Here is an 18,794-nt window from a genome sequence, read left to right as displayed (position 1 = left end):
CAGAGCCGTCCTGCCATGACCTGCCAGAGCCGTCCTGCCATGACCTGCCAGAGCCGTCCTGCCATGACCTGCCAGAGCCGTCCAGCCATGACCTGCCAGAGCCGTCCAGCCAGGACCTGCCAGAGCCGTCCAGCCATGACCTGCCAGAGCCGTCCAGCCAGGACCTGCCAGAGCCGTCCAGCCAGGACCTGCCAGAGCCGTCCAGCCAGGACCTGCCAGAGCCGTCCAGCCAGGACCTGCCAGAGCCGTCCAGCCAGGACCTGCCAGAGCCGTCCAGCGAGGACCTGCCAGAGTCCCTCAGCCAGGACCTGCCAGAGTCCCTCAGCCAGGACCTGCCAGAGTCCCTCAGCCAGGACCTGCCAGAGTCCCTCAGCCAGGACCTGCCAGAGTCCCTCAGCCAGGACCTGCCAGAGTCCCTCAGCCAGGACCTGCCAGAGTCCCTCAGCCAGGACCTGCCAGAGTCCCTCAGCCAGGATCTGCCAGAGTCCCTCAGCCAGGATCTGCCAGAGTCCCTCAGCCAGGATCTGCCAGAGTCCCTCAGCCAGGATCTGCCAGAGTATCTCAGCCGGACCTGCCCGCGTATCTCAGCCGGTGACCTGCCCCTTGTCCCGGTGCTGCCCCTTGTCCCGGTGCTGCCCCTTGTCCCGGTGCTGCCCCTTGTCCCGGTGCTGCCCCTTGTCCCGGTGCTGCCCCTTGTCCCGGTGCTGCCCCTTGTCCCGGTGCTGCCCCTTGTCCCGGTGCTGCCCCTTGTCCCGGTGCTGCCCCTTGTCCCGGTGCTGCCCCTTCTCCCGGTGCTGGCCGTTCATTTAGGGGAGGTTAGTTTTAGGGTGGTCATTGGGAGGGGAAGACAGAAGCGGGGAGTGACTATGGTGGTGTGGGGACAGCGTCCAGAGCCGGAGCCACCACCGTGGTCAACTGCCCACCCGGACCCTCCCCTGGACTTTGTGCTGGTGCGCCCGGCGTTCGCACCTTGAGGGGGGGGTTCTGTAACGGTGACCTGTTTTATGTTGTTTTTGTATGTGTTTAGGTCAGGGCATGTGTTTTGGGTGGGCAGTCTATGTTATCTGTTTCTATGTTGGTTGTGGTTGCCTGGTATGGCTCTTAATTAGAGGCAGGTGTTTTGCGTTCTCCTCTAATTAAGAGTCATATTTAGGTAGGGTGTTCTCACTGTTTGTTTGTGGGTGATTGTCTCCTGTGTCGTCAATGTATGTACCATACGGGACTGTTTGGCTGTTCGTTTTGATGTAGTCTGTTCCTGTCCGTGAGTTCTACGTTTAGTTAGTTTAATTCATGTTCAGGTTTCGTCTACGTCGTTTTCTTGTTTTGTAATTTTGTAAGTGTTTGTTTTCGTGTTGCCATCGTTTCAAATAAAGAGATGGCTTATTTCCCTAATGCTGCGTATTGGTCCACTGATCCTTCTCTCCTCTCCTCATCTGAGGAAGAGGAGGACAACAGCCCTGACATCAGCTCACTGGTCACCATAGCAGCACCCACTTGTAGCACGCGCTCCAGCAGGTATATTTCACTGGTCACCCCCAAAGCCTATTCCTTCTTTGGCCGCCTTTCCTTCCAGTTCTCTGCTGCCAATGACTGGAACGAATTGCAAAAATCACTGAAGCTGGAGAGTCATATCTCTCTCACTAACTTTAAGCATCAGCTGTCAGAGCAGCTCACAGATCATTGCACCTGTACATAGCCCATCTGTAAATAACCCATCCAACTACCTCATTCCCATATTGTTATTATTTTTTTTCTTCCCCTTTGCACCCCAGTATCTCTACTTGCACATTCATCATCTTCTGCACATATATCACTCCAGTGTTTAATTGCTAAATTGTAATTACTAAGCTACTACCGCCTATTTATTGCCTTACCTCCCTAAACTTACCTCATTTGCACACTGTATGTATATTTTTTATATTGTGTTATTGACTGTACGTTTGTTTATTCCATGTGTAACTCTGTGTTTGTGTTGCACTGCTTTGCCTTATCTTTGCCAGGTCGCAGTTGTAAATGAGAACTTGTTCTCAACTGGCCTACATGGTTAAATAAATGTGAAATAAAAAAGTATCTCCATCCTATCCTTCTTCCTCTCCTCATCTATTGACTTTATCATATTTACCTTCTCCTGCTCTGTTTTCTGGATTGTATGTGCTGGAGACTCTGCAACATCTTCCATTTCCTCTCCATCTCATTTTCCACCTCCTCAAGTAACTCCACACTATCCTTTTCCCTCTCATCTTCTATTGTTTTCATCATCTCATCAATGTCCTTTTCCTGTCTCAAGGCTGGGTCTGAGGATCTGTCTGTTTAGAGCCTCCTATGAATAGCAGGTGGTAACAGCGGCGGGCATTTGGAGGAAGAGAGATCAGGAAACCAATGCGTTATAGGCATGGGAGGATCAACCAGTGGAGGAAGGACAGGAGAGTGTCCGTGAAGTCTCTGGCCAGATTGGAGGACACCTGAGCTGCCTGTCTAAGACACCCTCTGATTGGGTGCAGAGCTGACATAGTGCTTAGTGCTGGTGCTGTCCTGACATGGGCCTAGGCTGGCCAGTGGGAGGCACTGGAATGGGGAATTCCCAATTAGGTTTCAAGCAGTCTGAAGAGTCAATTCTTTCAACACCATTCTTGTTTTGTGGGATACGACAGCATTATGGTTAAACCATTTCCAGTTTTGTTAAATACCGTTACATGGCATAGGACTAATCAGCTGTTTGATTCATCTTGCACACTTTCGATTGTCCCAAAGTTTAATTCAGGAGTGTTGGATAAACTTTTTCCAATGTCAAATAAACATGACTTATCATTCAGTTATGTTTGAAATGTCATCTCACTGCCTCAATGAACTCTCCCAGTCTCCTCAGCTCTGTCCAGAGTGTCTTGGTCTCCAAGTCCACCTTGTCCTCCAGCCTTCTAATGACCACACAGAGATGCTGGTTGTCATTCTCCTGCTTCCATTGGCTATTCTGCTGCAGCTCCTCATCCTTCTGCTGTTTCTTCTGGCCATCATGGTGTCCTGGTCACTCTTGAGGACTTTGATGGCCTTCCCCATCAGAGTTACCTTCTCTCTTAGGAGAACCTCATTCTGAGACTTCTTGGACTGCCTCTGAACAAGATTATCAATCAATCAATGACAGTTATTTATAAAGCCCTTTTTACATCAGCAGATGTCACAAAGTGCTATATAGAAACCCAGCCTAAAACCCCAAACAGCAACAATGCAGATGTAGAAGCACAGTGGCTAGGAAAAATGTTTAATGTATGGATGGAGAAGACCATGTTCAAAAGGAAAATAAAGAAACCATGCTTTAGTACCAAATATTGTAGCATAAAATTGCACAACAATGATGATGCTCAGAGCTTATAAAACGGATGCATAATAAATAATTAATCCTAAAATAAGTTGCATAAAAAATAAAGCTCTTAGTACAGTAAGGAGTTTAAGTCTCTTTGGACCAGGCAAACAGAAACAGTCCATGATGACTGTTTTGTATGTGGGCAACCTGGTGAGGCAAAACAATCAATGCAATATACAGTACCAGTCAAAAGTTTGGACACACCGACTCATTCCAGGGTTTTTCTTTATTTTTACTATTTTTTACATTGTAGAATAATAGTGAAGACATCAAAACTATGAAATAACACATATGGAATCATGTAGTAACGCAAAAACTGTTAAACAAATCAAAATATATTTAATATTTGAGATTCTTCAAAGTAGCCACCCTTTGCCTTGATGACAGCTTTGCACACTCTTGGCATTCTCTCAACCAGCTTCATGAGGTAGTCACCTGGAATGCATTTCAATTAACAGGTGTGCCTTGTTAAACGTTTATTTGTGGAATTTGTAATTATGGGGTATTGTGTGTGGAGTTATGAGGAAAAACATTAATTTAATCATCCATTTTAAAATAAGTCTGTAACTAACAAAATGTGGAAAAAGTCAAAGGGTCTGAATACTTTCCGAATGCACTGTAGATGGAACTTACTTATTCAAGAGATGAAATGACAAATAATTCAAACGGTTTGATCATCCATTTGTTGGATCATCCATTTGCTTCATGTATTTTATGAGTAGCCTAATCTGCACTCCAACACAATGGTTAGAACCTAGAACCTATCATGAGAATTACAATTATGACATAATTTATTTGGAACACATGATAGTCAATGAAAATGTTTCTCCTTAGAGTTAGAATCCCTTGAAAATTCTAATTCTATGTGTATACCTATTATGGCATCACAACAATTATTAGTCCATACAGCTGTAGGGTAGGCCTAACCAATGATATAGGTCTACACCCAATGTTCTCTCTAAACTGCGCATGTGCGTGGCCGGGCTCCTCCTCCAAAACTGCCGGGCAGAAGAAATGTCAGGCCGTGCAGAGATGCAAGAGATTGAACTTCACTGAGTTTGCCCCATTACTTTGCAATATATAGATCAACGTTTTTTTCTGTGATCAAATCAACATTATATCAGCCCCTTTTCAATGCAACAAATGAAAACAAATCTAACTTTGCAAGATTTAGTCTGTGATTTTATTTTAGTCAGAGCCAGAGTGCAATGGCGTACAATTGTATTGGCGGGGGTAGCCCACAAGTGGTGTTTCAATCACCCGTGAGTGAATGCGCTTTTCAGATCAGTTCACATTTGTTGATATTCTTTGCTAGTTAGTGAGTTATTAGCCCAATTATTGAATTGAATTGAATTTTATTTATTTTGGGCAACAGACATTTACAGCAAAATGCACGATGTGGACCCAGAGGATATCACTTGAAAGTATTAATTAAAACGCTTGTTTCCAAAGTGGTCCTCGATGGTAAAAACAATAACACATATAATGATTAAAAGACAAGACAAAATTACAAAGAACCATAAATACATTCATTTATATTGACATCCTAAAAAGTGGCACTATTCGCTGCACTTCTCCCTAACCTTAAAAATCAACCATTTTCATTTCACATTAAAATAATCTATTAATTGCACATCATACCGATCCTTCAAATAAATACACCTGACCAGCAGTATGGGGCACAAGGGGCAGAGGAGTGGTTTCTCTTACTTAGACAACTTTGTCCAAATGAAAAACATTGCCTGCTTTTTAAAGCTACTTCTACTGTTTATTTGCTTGATCTCCAGGGGGAAGCTATTCCACAGACAAATGCCTGCATGGAAAAACGTGCTCCTCGCAGTACTGTTTACTCTTGGGATTTTACAAGGCATAACACTAGCTCTGGTATTGTGACTGTGTTGGTTATAGACTATATCAATGTGGTTTTTCATGTAACCTGGGGCACGATCATTTAAGATGTCAAACGTATGATTAAGTTTAAGTTGGTCTACTCTGGACTCCAAAGGCAACACACCCACCTCCCAGAACTCCTGTACCCCTATGTGGGTCCTAGGGGTGACATTCAGCATATAACTGATAACATTATTTTGCATGACCTGCATTATCTTTTTCAGCTTTTTTGATAGCCCACTATACCAAGCAGAGCAGCATAATCAAAATGACACTGAATCAAGGTTGAGACAAGCAGTTTTTTAACTTTAATGTTAAAATATCTAGTGTTACGATGTAAAAAATTCGATTTGTTTGCCAAAAGAATTTTAGCAGCAGTCAGGTCTCCAGAAAGGGATTGATCTAGGAACACACCAATATAAGATACACTTGTTTTAGATTCAATCTCCTTGCCTGCACAGTTTACCATTATTGTGTCAGCCCTAAACAATCTACGTTTTGTTCCAAACAAAATCGATTCAGTTTTTCCTAAATGTAGTGACAATTTGTTGTCAGACAACCAATCTCTAACAAAATGCAATTGCTTACTCAGGGTCTCCTCTATGTAAACTGTATCCTTCCCTGATACCAGTATGGCTGAATCATCAGCATAAAGCAGGAGTTTGCCCTTTACTATATCTGGCATATCATTAACGTATATAAGAAATAAGAGAGGCCCTAAAATAGATCCCTGCGGTACTCCACAGGATATTTATTTGGCCTCTGACAGAACATCACCAACATTACATACTTGTGTTCTGTTGGTCAGATAAGACCTAAACCAATTCACTGCTACATAATTTAGACCCATGCATTTCAGTTTCATCAGGAGAATATCATGGTCCACAGTGTCAAAAGCTTTGTGCAAGTCTAACATGACCGTACCTGTATAGTTCCCCTTCTCACTTTCCTGCTTAATGTGGTCAAAAAGGTGGATAAGGCAAGTATCAGTGGAATGAGCTGTTCTAAAGCCAGACTGTAGTTCATAAAGAAGTTTATGCTCAAGAAGGTACCCCTCAAGTTGATTAAAAATGAATCTCTCAACAACTTTGGATACGGTGCTGGGGATTGACACAGGCCTGTAGTTTCCTACGTTTGTTTAACTGCTCTTCTTGTGGAGTGGAACCACCCGGGCTGTTTTAAGATCCTTGGGAAATGTAACGCTACTAATAGAAAGATACGTATCGGTCAGCAGTGGGGAGTTACTGCTTCCTACAAGAGCACAAAACGTGTAGGCTACATTTCAAGCTGTCTTAATTCAAGGGACAGTGTTGTATTTTGAGACAGGCTTGATTATGCAAATAGGCAGAGGGGTAGCCTATATTATCTAATTCTCTGTATGGTAATAATAATTCATTATATTTTGTAAAGTGGTTTCTTGCATCTCACAATACAATGCAATTTACAGTCACCTATATTGGCCCATGGTGTTAAAAACGAATGAATTAATGTCAACATTTTTTTTTTAAGTCTCATGCAATGTAGGCCTGCATTGAACACCACATATAGGCTACTGTAGGCTATATCATAGAAATCAAAACTATTTCCACATGAAAATGTAATGGGATTTGCTCCATTGGTATTGTATTGTTCAAGTTTCTGCTCACAAGACCAAAAATTTGCTCAGTGCCCCAAAAACGTTGAGGGAACATTGCCTACACCTCACAATAATCTGAATAGCCTACCAGTGCAGTCACCTTCCATTCCATATATGACACTCAGTCCATTTTTGTTAGGTCTCCCTTTCTTTCTTTGCCGTTTATTTATTCAATAACTTTCTTATGAATGGCACATGAATGCCTCAAGCTTGTTGGGGTCACCTATCCATTGAACACACGCTACCAAGTTACTGTTGTGTTGTAGCTTTTAAGTTATGTTCCTTACATATCCCACAGCATTACTGAAGAGAAAACATGAACAACTGTTAATGTTCCAGTATTTACAAGAAAAATAAGCTATTAAACAAGTTTTTACTTTCATTTTATTCACATACATTTTTTATTCAGGCTTCCCAGCTGCAAATATGAACAGTGATACACAGAATGACTGACTCAGTTCCCCTCTCTCTCTCTCTCTCTCCGTCTTCCAGTCCCTGCTGCCGTAGGCGAGGTGACGGTCAGCAACAACGGTCGTATGGACTTCCTCAGCGTGTCATGGCGTCCGGCCAAAGGTGACGTGGACAGTTATCTGGTCACTCTGGGGGACCAGGAGAAGACGGTCCACACCCTGGCCGTGTCCAAATCCAGCCCAGAGTGTGTGTTTAAGTCCCTGGTGTCTGGACGGCTCTATAACATCTCCATCACCTCCAGGAGTGGTGCCTATGAGAATCACACCATCGTACAGGAACGCACACGTAGGTCTACCATGTCTGTCTGTCTGAAATGGGGCTCCTCTGCTTAAGTTTTCCATTCCGTGGTTTTAGTCTTGAAGTCTCTAGTTAGACATGATAATACACTGGTCAATGTCTCAAAGTTCAATTCAATTGAATTCCTCTCCCCAGAGCCCTCTAGTGTCCAGAACCCGACAGCGATCCACTCGGCCAGGGATGACTACCTGAAGGTGTACTGGCGCCATGCGGCTGGGGACTTTGACTACTACCAGGTGGTCATCAAGCACAACAACATCTTCCACCAGAACAAGACGGTTATGAAGAGCCAGAACGAGTGTGTGTTCAACGGCCTGGTGCCCGGGAGACTCTACACGGTCATCGTCAGCACCTGGAGCGGGAAGTATGAGACAAGCGTGTCTACGGATGGAAGGACCTGTGAGTGATACGAATAGTACTCTGTTATATCTCTCCTGTTGTTTTCAATGTACAATATGTGGATACAAGAGTGATATTTGTCTGTAATAATAATTTGGCTAGCTACATTCAGGTAATAACTAGTTGTGGTGAAACAGGTTCTTTGTGCATGCTTCTTTTTAACCTGTGTCTCCCTATGTTCTGTTCCTTTGTATGCAAAATTAAGAATGAGAATATAAAAAATGTTCTATTCTTATCTGGAATCTGTCTGTGACAGTCCCTGCGGCGGTGAGGTCACTAGCCCTGGCTGGGCGGGGAACGGAGGACCTGCGTGTCACCTGGTTGGCTGCTCCGGGGGACGTTGACCACTACGAGGTGCAGCTCCTCTTCAACGACATGAAGGTTAGTCCTCCTGGTCCAGTCCAGTACCTGGTTAGCCTGTCTTCATGTTTACAGTACTTTTATATTCTTCATATTTTCTTGTGTAAATTTTTTAGATTTCATTGTTGCTTTATTTCTATTTGTGACTTTGTGTGTTTTTAAAAGCTAAATGTATTAATAATCAATGTATCATCAATGTATTATGTATTATTATTATGAAGGTTTTCCCGCCCATCACCCTGGGCAGCAGCGTGGGGGTGTGTGTCCTCTCCTCCCTCACCCCGGGACGCCTCTATAAGATCCATGTCTCTACCTTTAGCGGCCCCAACCAGAGGGCCCAGTTCATAGAGGGCAGGACAGGTAAACCAAACCAACAGACTTGCTGGGTTCAAATCCTAGGTTACATTTGTTTTCTTTCAAGTACTTCTGTTTGATTCAAATCTGCCTGGGGTGCCCGATGGGCAGAATTTGTTTGCACTTTTGGAACTTCTCCATTGAATTGGGGTAGCAAAATAGAACAAAATGTCACAGAATCTAACACAAACAAAACATAAACTAACAACAGCATTAATTTCCGTTCCACTTCCACCCCTCTTTCTCCCTCTTCTGCTATTTCTCCCTCTTTTCGTTTCTCCTCCTTTCTGCAGTCCCCAGCAAAGTCAAGAATATCCACGTGAGTAACAACGGCCAGAGCAGCAGTCTGAAAATCAGCTGGACCCCGGGGCAGGGTGACGTGGACAGCTACTCCGTGTCCCTATTGCTGGGTGGACCAGAGGCACGCAGGCTGGAGACGCGGCCCGTACCCAAACACCAGAATGAGCTGGGGTTCAGCTCCTTGCAGCCTGGGCAGCTGTACAGTGTGACCGTTAGATCTATCAGTGGCATACTGTTGAATAACAACACGGCCAGCGGACGCACCGGTGAGGAGGCTAGATAAGGACTTCATAACACATTTATAACCCATACATACTGCATTCATAAGCAGTGCATTGGCATTTCATACTCTATATTTGGGTGTTTTGGGACTGGGAAGGAATAGGGCTCACTGCGTCTGGCTATGTTTTATTTTATTTATTTTAATTTAATTTAATTTAATTTAATTTATTATATATCTGCAGTTTGAAATCAGTATATTTGACGGAACTGATTTGTTTTGTTTTCTTACCCTAATCAACTTTTGATGGGTAATTAACAGATAGTGATTGGCTGGTGTAATGACGTGTGACATTGTCCCCTCCATGGAGATACAATACTGTATGATAGTGTGCTCTATCTGATTCTGTGTCCCCTCTCTCCTCAGTCCCTTCTGCAGTGACGGGGCTGCAGGCCGACAACAGACACACCACCTGCAGTATACAGGTGAGCTGGCAGGAGGCCCGAGGCGTGGCAGACGGATACAGCCTGCAGCTCCTGGATGACAGGGGACACCTGGTCACCAACAGGTAACCAACACACCTGGGTTCACCAACACACCTGGGTTCACCAACACACCTGGGTTCACCAACACACCGGTGGTCACCAACACACCCAGATTCAAATGGTCAATACTTTGAGGTTTTGATTAAGCCTCCTACCTCTAGGGCCAGATGGGCAGTGTTTGCCATTTTGGGACTATTCCATTGGTTCAATTTCAGTAACAAAATGGTGCATAAAAAAGTGTAACAAATATAATGCACAAACGACAGTACTCATTTTCGTAACCAACAGCTCCCAGGTATCCTCCGGCTCCATGCCGCTCCAGCATCGCTTCGACGGCCTCATCCCTGGGAAGAGGTACCGCGTCCTGGTTCACACCACCAGCGGAGGGGTCCACAGCGAGAGCGTCACCGCTGAAGCACGTACACGTAAGACTGCATGGATTCATCTTCACTATGTCCCACACAAGTTTGTCAAGTGGTATTAATATGTGTAGTGCAGGTTGTCCAACCCTCCTCCTGGAGAGCTATCGGTTATGTAGGCTTTATTGTAAGATTACACAAATAATACAGGAAGTCTTAGTAAAACAGGGAATAGAGAATCAGAGTCACTATGAAGATGTATAGAGGCAATATGGAAGGAATATATATGTGGACCTGAGTAGTGTTGTGTTCCCAGGTCCGGCGGCGGTCAGCGACCTCTCCATCCAGGCAAACAGCAGCAGCAGCCTGTCCTTCAACTGGTCTCCCCCGCACGGAGAGTTCGAAGGTTACGACCTCTACCTGTACAACGGAGATGACACGCTGTACGACCGGCGCAGCGGCCAGCCCAGCACACTGCAGGTCTCCTTCCAGGGCCTGAGGCCTGGTGCCCCCTACAGGATGGTGGTGTTAACACGCAGCGGGGAGCAGACCAACGACTCAGCTATCTGGGCCAGGACTGGTGAGTGAGCTTTACTGCTCCTGGGCTACTGAGATGCTGTGGGCAGGGGTATGAGATGGGTTGGGGGGTACTGAGATGCTGTGGGCAGGGGTATGATAAGGGTTGGGGGGTACTGAGATGCTGTGGGCAGGGGTATGAGATGGGTTGGGGGGTACTGAGATGCTGTGGGCAGGGGTATGAGATGGGTTGGGGGGTACTGAGATGCTGTGGGCAGGGGTATGAGATGGGTTGGGGGCTACTGAGATGCTGTGGGCAGGGGTATGAGATGGGTTGGGGGGTACTGAGATGCTGTGGGCAGGGGTATGAGATGGGTTGGGGGGTACTGAGATGCTGTGGGCAGGGGTATGAGATGGGTTGGGGGGTACTGAGATGCTGTGGGCAGGGGTATGAGATGGGTTGGGGGGTACTGAGATGCTGTGGGCAGGGGTATGAGATGGGTTGGGGGGTACTGAGATGCTGTGGGCAGTGGTATGAGAAGGGTTGGTGGGTACTGAGATGCTGTGGGCAGGGGTATGAGAAGGGTTGGGGGGTACTGAGATGCTGTGGGCAGGGGTATGAGAAGGGTTGGTGGGTACTGAGATGCTGTGGGCAGGGGTATGAGATGGGTTGGGGGGTACTGAGATGCTGTGGGCAGGGGTATGATAAGGGTTGGTGGGTACTGAGATGCTGTGGGCAGGGGTATGAGATGGGTTGGGGGGTACTGAGATGCTGTGGGCAGGGGTATGAGATGGGTTGGGGGGTACTGAGATGCTGTGGGCAGGGGTATGATAAGGGTTGGGGGGTACTGAGATGCTGTGGGCAGGGGTATGAGAAGGGTTGGGGGGTACTGAGATGCTGTGGGCAGTGGTATGAGATGGGTTGGGGGGTACTGAGATGCTGTGGGCAGGGGTATGAGATGGGTTGGGGGGTACTGAGATGCTGTGGGCAGGGGTATGAGATGGGTTGGGGGGTACTGAGATGCTGTGGGCAGGGGTATGATAAGGGTTGGTGGGTACTGAGATGCTGTGGGCAGGGGTATGAGATGGGTTGGGGGGTACTGAGATGCTGTGGGCAGGGGTATGATAAGGGTTGGTGGGTACTGAGATGCTGTGGGCAGGGGTATGAGATGGGTTGGGGGGTACTGAGATGCTGTGGGCAGGGGTATGAGATGGGTTGGGGGGTACTGAGATGCTGTGGGCAGGGGTATGAGATGGGTTGGGGGGTACTGAGATGCTGTGGGCAGGGGTATGAGATGGGTTGGGGGGTACTGAGATGCTGTGGGCAGGGGTATGAGATGGGTTGGGGGGTACTGAGATGCTGTGGGCAGGGGTATGAGATGGGTTGGGGGGTACTGAGATGCTGTGGGCAGGGGTATGATAAGGGTTGGGGGGTACTGAGATGCTGTGGGCAGGGGTATGATAAGGGTTGGTGGGTACTGAGATGCTGTGGGCAGGGGTATGAGATGGGTTGGGGGGTACTGAGATGCTGTGGGCAGGGGTATGAGATGGGTTGGGGGGTACTGAGATGCTGTGGGCAGGGGTATGAGATGGGTTGGGGGGTACTGAGATGCTGTGGGCAGGGGTATGAGATGGGTTGGGGGGTACTGAGATGCTGTGGGCAGGGGTATGATAAGGGTTGGGGGGTACTGAGATGCTGTGGGCAGGGGTATGAGATGGGTTGGGGGGTACTGAGATGCTGTGGGCAGGGGTATGAGATGGGTTGGGGGGTACTGAGATGCTGTGGGCAGGGGTATGAGAAGGGTTGGTGGGTACTGAGATGCTGTGGGCAGGGGTATGAGATGGGTTGGGGGGTACTGAGATGCTGTGGGCAGGGGTATGAGATGGGTTGGGGGGTACTGAGATGCTGTGGGCAGGGGTATGAGAAGGGTTGGTGGGTACTGAGATGCTGTGGGCAGGGGTATGAGAAGGGTTGGGGGGTACTGAGATGCTGTGGGCAGTGGTATGAGATGGGTTGGGGGGTACTGAGATGCTGTGGGCAGGGGTATGAGATGGGTTGGGGGGTACTGAGATGCTGTGGGCAGGGGTATGAGATGGGTTGGGGGGTACTGAGATGCTGTGGGCAGGGGTATGATAAGGGTTGGTGGGTACTGAGATGCTGTGGGCAGGGGTATGAGATGGGTTGGGGGGTACTGAGATGCTGTGGGCAGGGGTATGATAAGGGTTGGTGGGTACTGAGATGCTGTGGGCAGGGGTATGAGATGGGTTGGGGGGTACTGAGATGCTGTGGGCAGGGGTATGAGATGGGTTGGGTGGTACTGAGATGCTGTGGGCAGGGGTATGAGATGGGTTGGGGGGTACTGAGATGCTGTGGGCAGGGGTATGAGATGGGTTGGGGGGTACTGAGATGCTGTGGGCAGGGGTATGAGATGGGTTGGGGGGTACTGAGATGCTGTGGGCAGGGGTATGAGATGGGTTGGGGGGTACTGAGATGCTGTGGGCAGGGGTATGAGATGGGTTGGGGGGTACTGAGATGCTGTGGGCAGGGGTATGATAAGGGTTGGGGGGTACTGAGATGCTGTGGGCAGGGGTATGATAAGGGTTGGTGGGTACTGAGATGCTGTGGGCAGGGGTATGAGATGGGTTGGGGGGTACTGAGATGCTGTGGGCAGGGGTATGAGATGGGTTGGGGGGTACTGAGATGCTGTGGGCAGGGGTATGAGATGGGTTGGGGGGTACTGAGATGCTGTGGGCAGGGGTATGAGATGGGTTGGGGGGTACTGAGATGCTGTGGGCAGGGGTATGATAAGGGTTGGGGGGTACTGAGATGCTGTGGGCAGGGGTATGATAAGGGTTGGTGGGTACTGAGATGCTGTGGGCAGGGGTATGAGATGGGTTGGGGGGTACTGAGATGCTGTGGGCAGGGGTATGATAAGGGTTGGTGGGTACTTGAGAAATTGATTTGGATCACTACTGAATGTCCTCAAAACATAACGCATAATGTGTTTCTCTCACAGAAATGACGTGGTAACAAAGAACTAACTAGAGAACTAACTGAACTGTATGTCTCACTGACTTTACATCATGATTTGACACTGTCCAATTGTCTGCTCCGCCTCCTCAGTCCCGGCTGCAGTGACCTCCCTCCAGGCACAGAGTCGTAACCAGTCGGAGATGTTGTGGGTGTCATGGAAGCGGGCGGTGGGGGAGCTAAGTGGCTACCTGCTGTCCCTCTACAACCCAGATGGCTCCCAGCAGGCAGAGGAGACGTTAGGGCCAGACACCATGGAGCACATCTTCCCCACGCTGATCCCCGGGCGTCTCTACCATGCTGTCATCCTCACACGCAGCGGAGAGCTCACCAACAGGGCCACTGCTCATGGACGTACCGGTAAGACATTAGGACAAGTCATGTTTATTTTAAGGACATTTCACATGCACCTTAATTGGGGAGAACGGGCTTGTGGAATTAGTGGAATGGTATCAAATACATCAAACACATGGTTTCCAACACAATTACGACATACACTATTCTAAAATCAGTTTTGAGGGTCGTTTTTAAGGTATAGAGCCTGGGTTTGACAGTATTTGCTTGAAGTTGCTGATCTGCCTTCCTTTGTGTGTCCATCTTCTCCTCCTCAGCCCCCAGACCCCCAACCTCTGTATCATTCGGTGGAGTCACCAACACCTCCCTGGAGCTGACCTGGAGTGGTCCTGCAGGCAGCGACTATGACGACTTTGACCTGCAGTGGGCCCCCAGGGACCACCTGTCTGTATTCAACCCCTACCACACCCGGACCTCCGGGAGCCGCATCCTGAAGGGGCTATACCCAGGACGCCTGTACAACTTCATCCTGCGTACCGTCAGTGGGGCTGGTGGTGGTGTTGGTGGTGGTGGGAGCTCTGCCTACAGCCCACCCATCTACAAGAGCATTCGAACAAGTAGGCTATACTGTACATTGTTCAAGTAGTGCAAGACTGAGGCGAGGTAGCTAAAGTTGTTGCTTGGCTGGAACAAAATCCTGTGCATGGTATAGCTCTGACCTCTGCGCTAGAGAGAATATAGTGTGACCGTGGCATTTTGATCTCTGTTCTTATCTCTGGCGTCCTCTACCGTTTATCCCGTCCATAGAGCCAGAGCGTGTCCAGTACCTGCACTGCCGCCCCCAGAACTCCACCTCCATCTCCTGCTCCTGGGCCCCTCCGGAGGCCGACTTTGACTCATACACTATTGAGTGCCTCCAGGACTCCCACGCCCTGGTGTACTCCCAGCGGACAGGCCGCGACAGCACCCTCTACCACATCACCCAGCTGGAGCCACACAAGCGCTACACCGTCTCCGTCAAGGCCATCTCCGACAGCATGACCAGCGAGGCCGCCGAGGACAGCGTGGTCACCATGATCGACCGTGAGTACCGATGGACTTGTGATTGCCATGTGGTCGGGGTGACCGTGTGATGATGAGCACCGGAAGAGACATGATATGGTCAACTTCATTGCCATTAGCTGTTACAGTGTGTATGTATGTCCCTGTGGTCATTCTACAGTCATCATGACTGATTGTAATCATGATACTTATCCTTTTAGGTCCACCACTTCCTTCCCTGACCACTCGGGTTAACGACAGGGCTGCTCTTGTCACCAAAAACACCATCTTGTTCAAGTTTAACTGCAGCTGGTTCAGTGATGTCAACGGAGCCGTCAAGTTCTTCACAGTGGTGGTGAGCGAGTCTGAAGGTAAGGGGACTGAAGTTAGAACAAACATTGTACAAGTGTCAGTATGTCAGTGGATGGATGGGTGGATGATGTTTATTCTCCCTCAAGAGGACTTTCCACAGCAATAGGTCTGAGTCTGTTACTAAACCTCCTCATATGTGTGTTTTCTCCCTCCAGACGATGAAAACCTTCAACCAGAGCAGCACCACCCTCTACCCTCTTATCTGGACTACAAATCCAACAGTTCCATTAAGGCCTACCAGACCAGCTACTTCCCTAGCCACTGCACAGAGGGGCCAGGAGACAGCGGGACTCAGAGCTTTGAGATCAGCCTGGGTACAGGCATGGACACCCTCGGGGGTGGCTGTGACCACCTACAGGCCCTGGACAGGGAGCAGAACCCAGACACACACAGAGACCACAACCCATTCTGTGATGGCCCACTCAAACCCAAAACTGCATACAGGTAGAGTACAGGGTTCCGCCCAAATCAATCAAGTATTCTCCCGCAGTCTGGGCAGATCTGTAGTTTCTTTGTTGCTGATTTCTGCCAGCAGTATTTCTCCCTGTTGTGTATGATGATGTCATACCGCTGCTAGACCGCTAGATGTTAGACCGCTTCTCCCGAGTGCCGCAGCGGTCTAAGGCACTGCATCTCAGTGCTAGAGGCGTCACTACAGACCCTGGTTCGATTCCAGGCTGTATCACAACCGGCTATGATTGGGAGTCCCATAGGGCAGGGAACAATTGGCCCAGCGTCGTCCGGGTTTGGCAGGGGTAGACCGTCATTGTAAATAAGAATTTGTTAAATAAAGGTTACATTTAAAAAAAATATTGCCCATAGTTAAATTTTCCTTTATCTGTAGTTGATCGAATTGGGGCCTTTGAGTTTAATTCAGTAACACTTTATTTGGATAGTTCCAAGTAGTTGGTATATCAGATTTTCAGTAGATGTTCAATAACTCAACGACATTTCAACTAACTATCCAATAACTAACCCTAACCGTAGCCCTAACCCTTATTCTAAACCTAATCCTAACCGTAATCTTAGCAAGCAGTTGATTATCAACAGATAGTTTGTTGATAGTAAGACCATCTGTAGATCATCTATATGGGACTATCTAAATAAAATGGGACCTGTAATTCAACTCTGGTATTGTCATGCAGTGGGACGATAATGAGATGTCATGGTTGTCTCTCTCTTCTCTCTAGGCTTAGTGTGCGTGCGTTCACCCAGCTTTTTGACGAGGAGCAGAGCAGATACAACCCACCCCTCTACACAGACACTTACCTGTCCCTTCCCCTGGTAACAGAAGCAGGTGGGACACTTTTCACAGACCACTCTGATTGGTTTATGGTGTGTGATGCTGATGTTTGATTGGTAGTTAGTGAGAAATGCTGGTGAGTGATGGGTCCTCTGTGAGAAACACCATTGATTGGTTGCTTCTTCCTCTCACAGAGCCCCTGAGCGGTGTGATCGAGGGCATCAGTGCCAGTATGTTCCTCATTGCCATGATGGTGGGAGTCACTGCACTGCTCATCTGCAGACAGAAGGCTCGCAAAGTGTCAGTTCCTGGCCCTCCCTTCGTCATATACTTTGACCTATACGCTGCATACTAGCATGTCCCTGGCTTGGCCTGTATTTGTATTTTGTATTTATTATGGATCCCCATTAGTTCCTGCCAAGGCAGCAGCTACTCTTCCTGGGGTCCAGCAACATTAAGGCAGTTATATACAATTGAACTTATTACATTTCATTACACTTTTCACATTACATTAAGTGTGTTCCCTCAGGCCGCTACTCTACTACCACATATCTACAATACAAAATCCATGTGTACGTGTGTGTAGAGTGCGTGTCTTATCATGTGTGTCTGTGCGTGTGTGTGTGCGTGCGTGTGTGTGTGCGTGTGTGTGTGTGTGTGTGTGTGTGTGTGTGTGTGTGTGTGTGTGTGTGTGTGTGTGTGTGTGTGTGTGTGTGTGTGTGTGTGTGTGTGTGTGTGTGTGTGTGTGTGTGTGTGTCCACAGACCCCGCTGTTCCGTAAGGTGTATTTTTATCTGTTTATTCAATCTGATTCTACTGCTTGCTTCAGTTACCTGATGTGGAATATAGTTCCATCTAGTCATGTACACTACATTGTAGCTTGCACTCTACATACTACACCTGTATGCTGACATCCAAACTGTGATTACAGGAGTGTGCAGGAGGGGGCAGTGGTCCGAATGAGCATGAGGAGAGAGAGGCCCACCTCAGGAGTGCACATGGGCGTCAGGGGGTAAGAGGAGAGGCCATATGTGATCAGTTCTAATGGGGTTTTATATCTTATATATATAGAATAAAATAGGTGTTTTCTGGCAGGATAAAAACTCACAAAGAAATGACCATTAATGAGTTTCAGCCATTTACATGTATCTCCCTTTTTTCCCCAGTAATCGTCGTATTTCAAGGTATGTTTAAATGCTTTTGTTATTAGTTTCCCCCAATTACTGTAAGTCCTTTTTGGTTTGTCTTTTGCTCTACTCTGTTTTGCTCAAAACGTTTTATCTGTTGATCCTGCAGCCCCATCAAGATCATGCACTTTGAGTCCCACTACATTAAACTCCAGGCTGACTCCAATTACCTACTGTCTGAGGAGTATGAGGTAAGACTGGATCACATTCACTGTCAGTTGGGCAATCTCGATCACACATATTAGCATTAGAGTACATTTAGATGAAATCGGAATATTCCTATTACCTTTACCTTAATAAAGAAAAACAATATAGAAATGTGTATATTTATATTTATTTTCTGATAACTCTCCTTTAATTTAAAGTTGTGAAATGGTAGATTGATTGTGAAATGTTATGGAATGCATACAGTATTTACGTACAGTAGGTATCTATGGTAACCCTAACGTGCCACTTCCTGTGTAAGGACCTGAAAGACGTAGGAAGGAACCAGCCCCTGGACACAGCCCTGCTGCCAGAGAACAGAGGGAAAAACCGATACAACAACATCCTGCCCTGTGAGTCAAACAAACCATGGTATTTCATAGGGTTCAAATACATAGACAAAAGACAAGGGGATTGAGAGATTTATTTCTTCTCTGCAAGGAGTTTTGTCTGCAAGGCTCATGTACAGTAGTAATGCTCTTTACCATATTTTTAAATGTATTATGTACATGGTCATGTATGTGTCATAACAGTGGAGGCTGTTGGAGGGAGGACGGCTCATAATAATGGCTAGAATGGAGTTTATGGCTGGAATGCAGTGAACGGCATGGTATTAAACACGTGTTTGATACCATTCCATTTACTCCATTCCAGCCATTATTATGAGCCATCCTCCCCGCAGCATCCACTGTGTCATACTAAAATGCCAACTCAATGT

At 47.4% G+C, this 18,794-nt stretch overlaps 1 protein-coding gene across 4 annotated transcripts in view; it reads left to right on the top strand.

Moving 5' to 3' along the window:
- Window positions 1–18,794, top strand: part of LOC139584370 (receptor-type tyrosine-protein phosphatase beta-like) — a 54,357-nt gene that overhangs the window by 26,837 nt on the left and 8,726 nt on the right. For all 4 annotated transcript variants that reach the window (XM_071416107.1, XM_071416106.1, XM_071416105.1 and 1 more), the window contains 19 exons: window positions 7,377–7,640; window positions 7,788–8,051; window positions 8,308–8,432; window positions 8,633–8,771; window positions 9,059–9,331; window positions 9,712–9,853; window positions 10,119–10,255; window positions 10,506–10,769; window positions 13,830–14,096; window positions 14,348–14,647; window positions 14,838–15,113; window positions 15,293–15,442; window positions 15,599–15,887; window positions 16,634–16,740; window positions 16,881–16,986; window positions 17,617–17,697; window positions 17,852–17,869; window positions 17,982–18,063; window positions 18,339–18,429. In XM_071416107.1, coding sequence (XP_071272208.1) covers window positions 7,377–7,640; window positions 7,788–8,051; window positions 8,308–8,432; window positions 8,633–8,771; window positions 9,059–9,331; window positions 9,712–9,853; window positions 10,119–10,255; window positions 10,506–10,769; window positions 13,830–14,096; window positions 14,348–14,647; window positions 14,838–15,113; window positions 15,293–15,442; window positions 15,599–15,887; window positions 16,634–16,740; window positions 16,881–16,986; window positions 17,617–17,697; window positions 17,852–17,869; window positions 17,982–18,063; window positions 18,339–18,429 — 3,375 coding nt within the window. The remainder of the gene's footprint in view (window positions 1–7,376; window positions 7,641–7,787; window positions 8,052–8,307; window positions 8,433–8,632; window positions 8,772–9,058; window positions 9,332–9,711; window positions 9,854–10,118; window positions 10,256–10,505; window positions 10,770–13,829; window positions 14,097–14,347; window positions 14,648–14,837; window positions 15,114–15,292; window positions 15,443–15,598; window positions 15,888–16,633; window positions 16,741–16,880; window positions 16,987–17,616; window positions 17,698–17,851; window positions 17,870–17,981; window positions 18,064–18,338; window positions 18,430–18,794) is intronic.

This window comes from Salvelinus alpinus, chromosome 9 (genome assembly GCF_045679555.1).
Source record: "Salvelinus alpinus chromosome 9, SLU_Salpinus.1, whole genome shotgun sequence".
Taxonomy (NCBI): Eukaryota; Metazoa; Chordata; class Actinopteri; order Salmoniformes; family Salmonidae; genus Salvelinus; species Salvelinus alpinus.
This window is presented reverse-complemented; position numbering and strand designations above follow the sequence as displayed.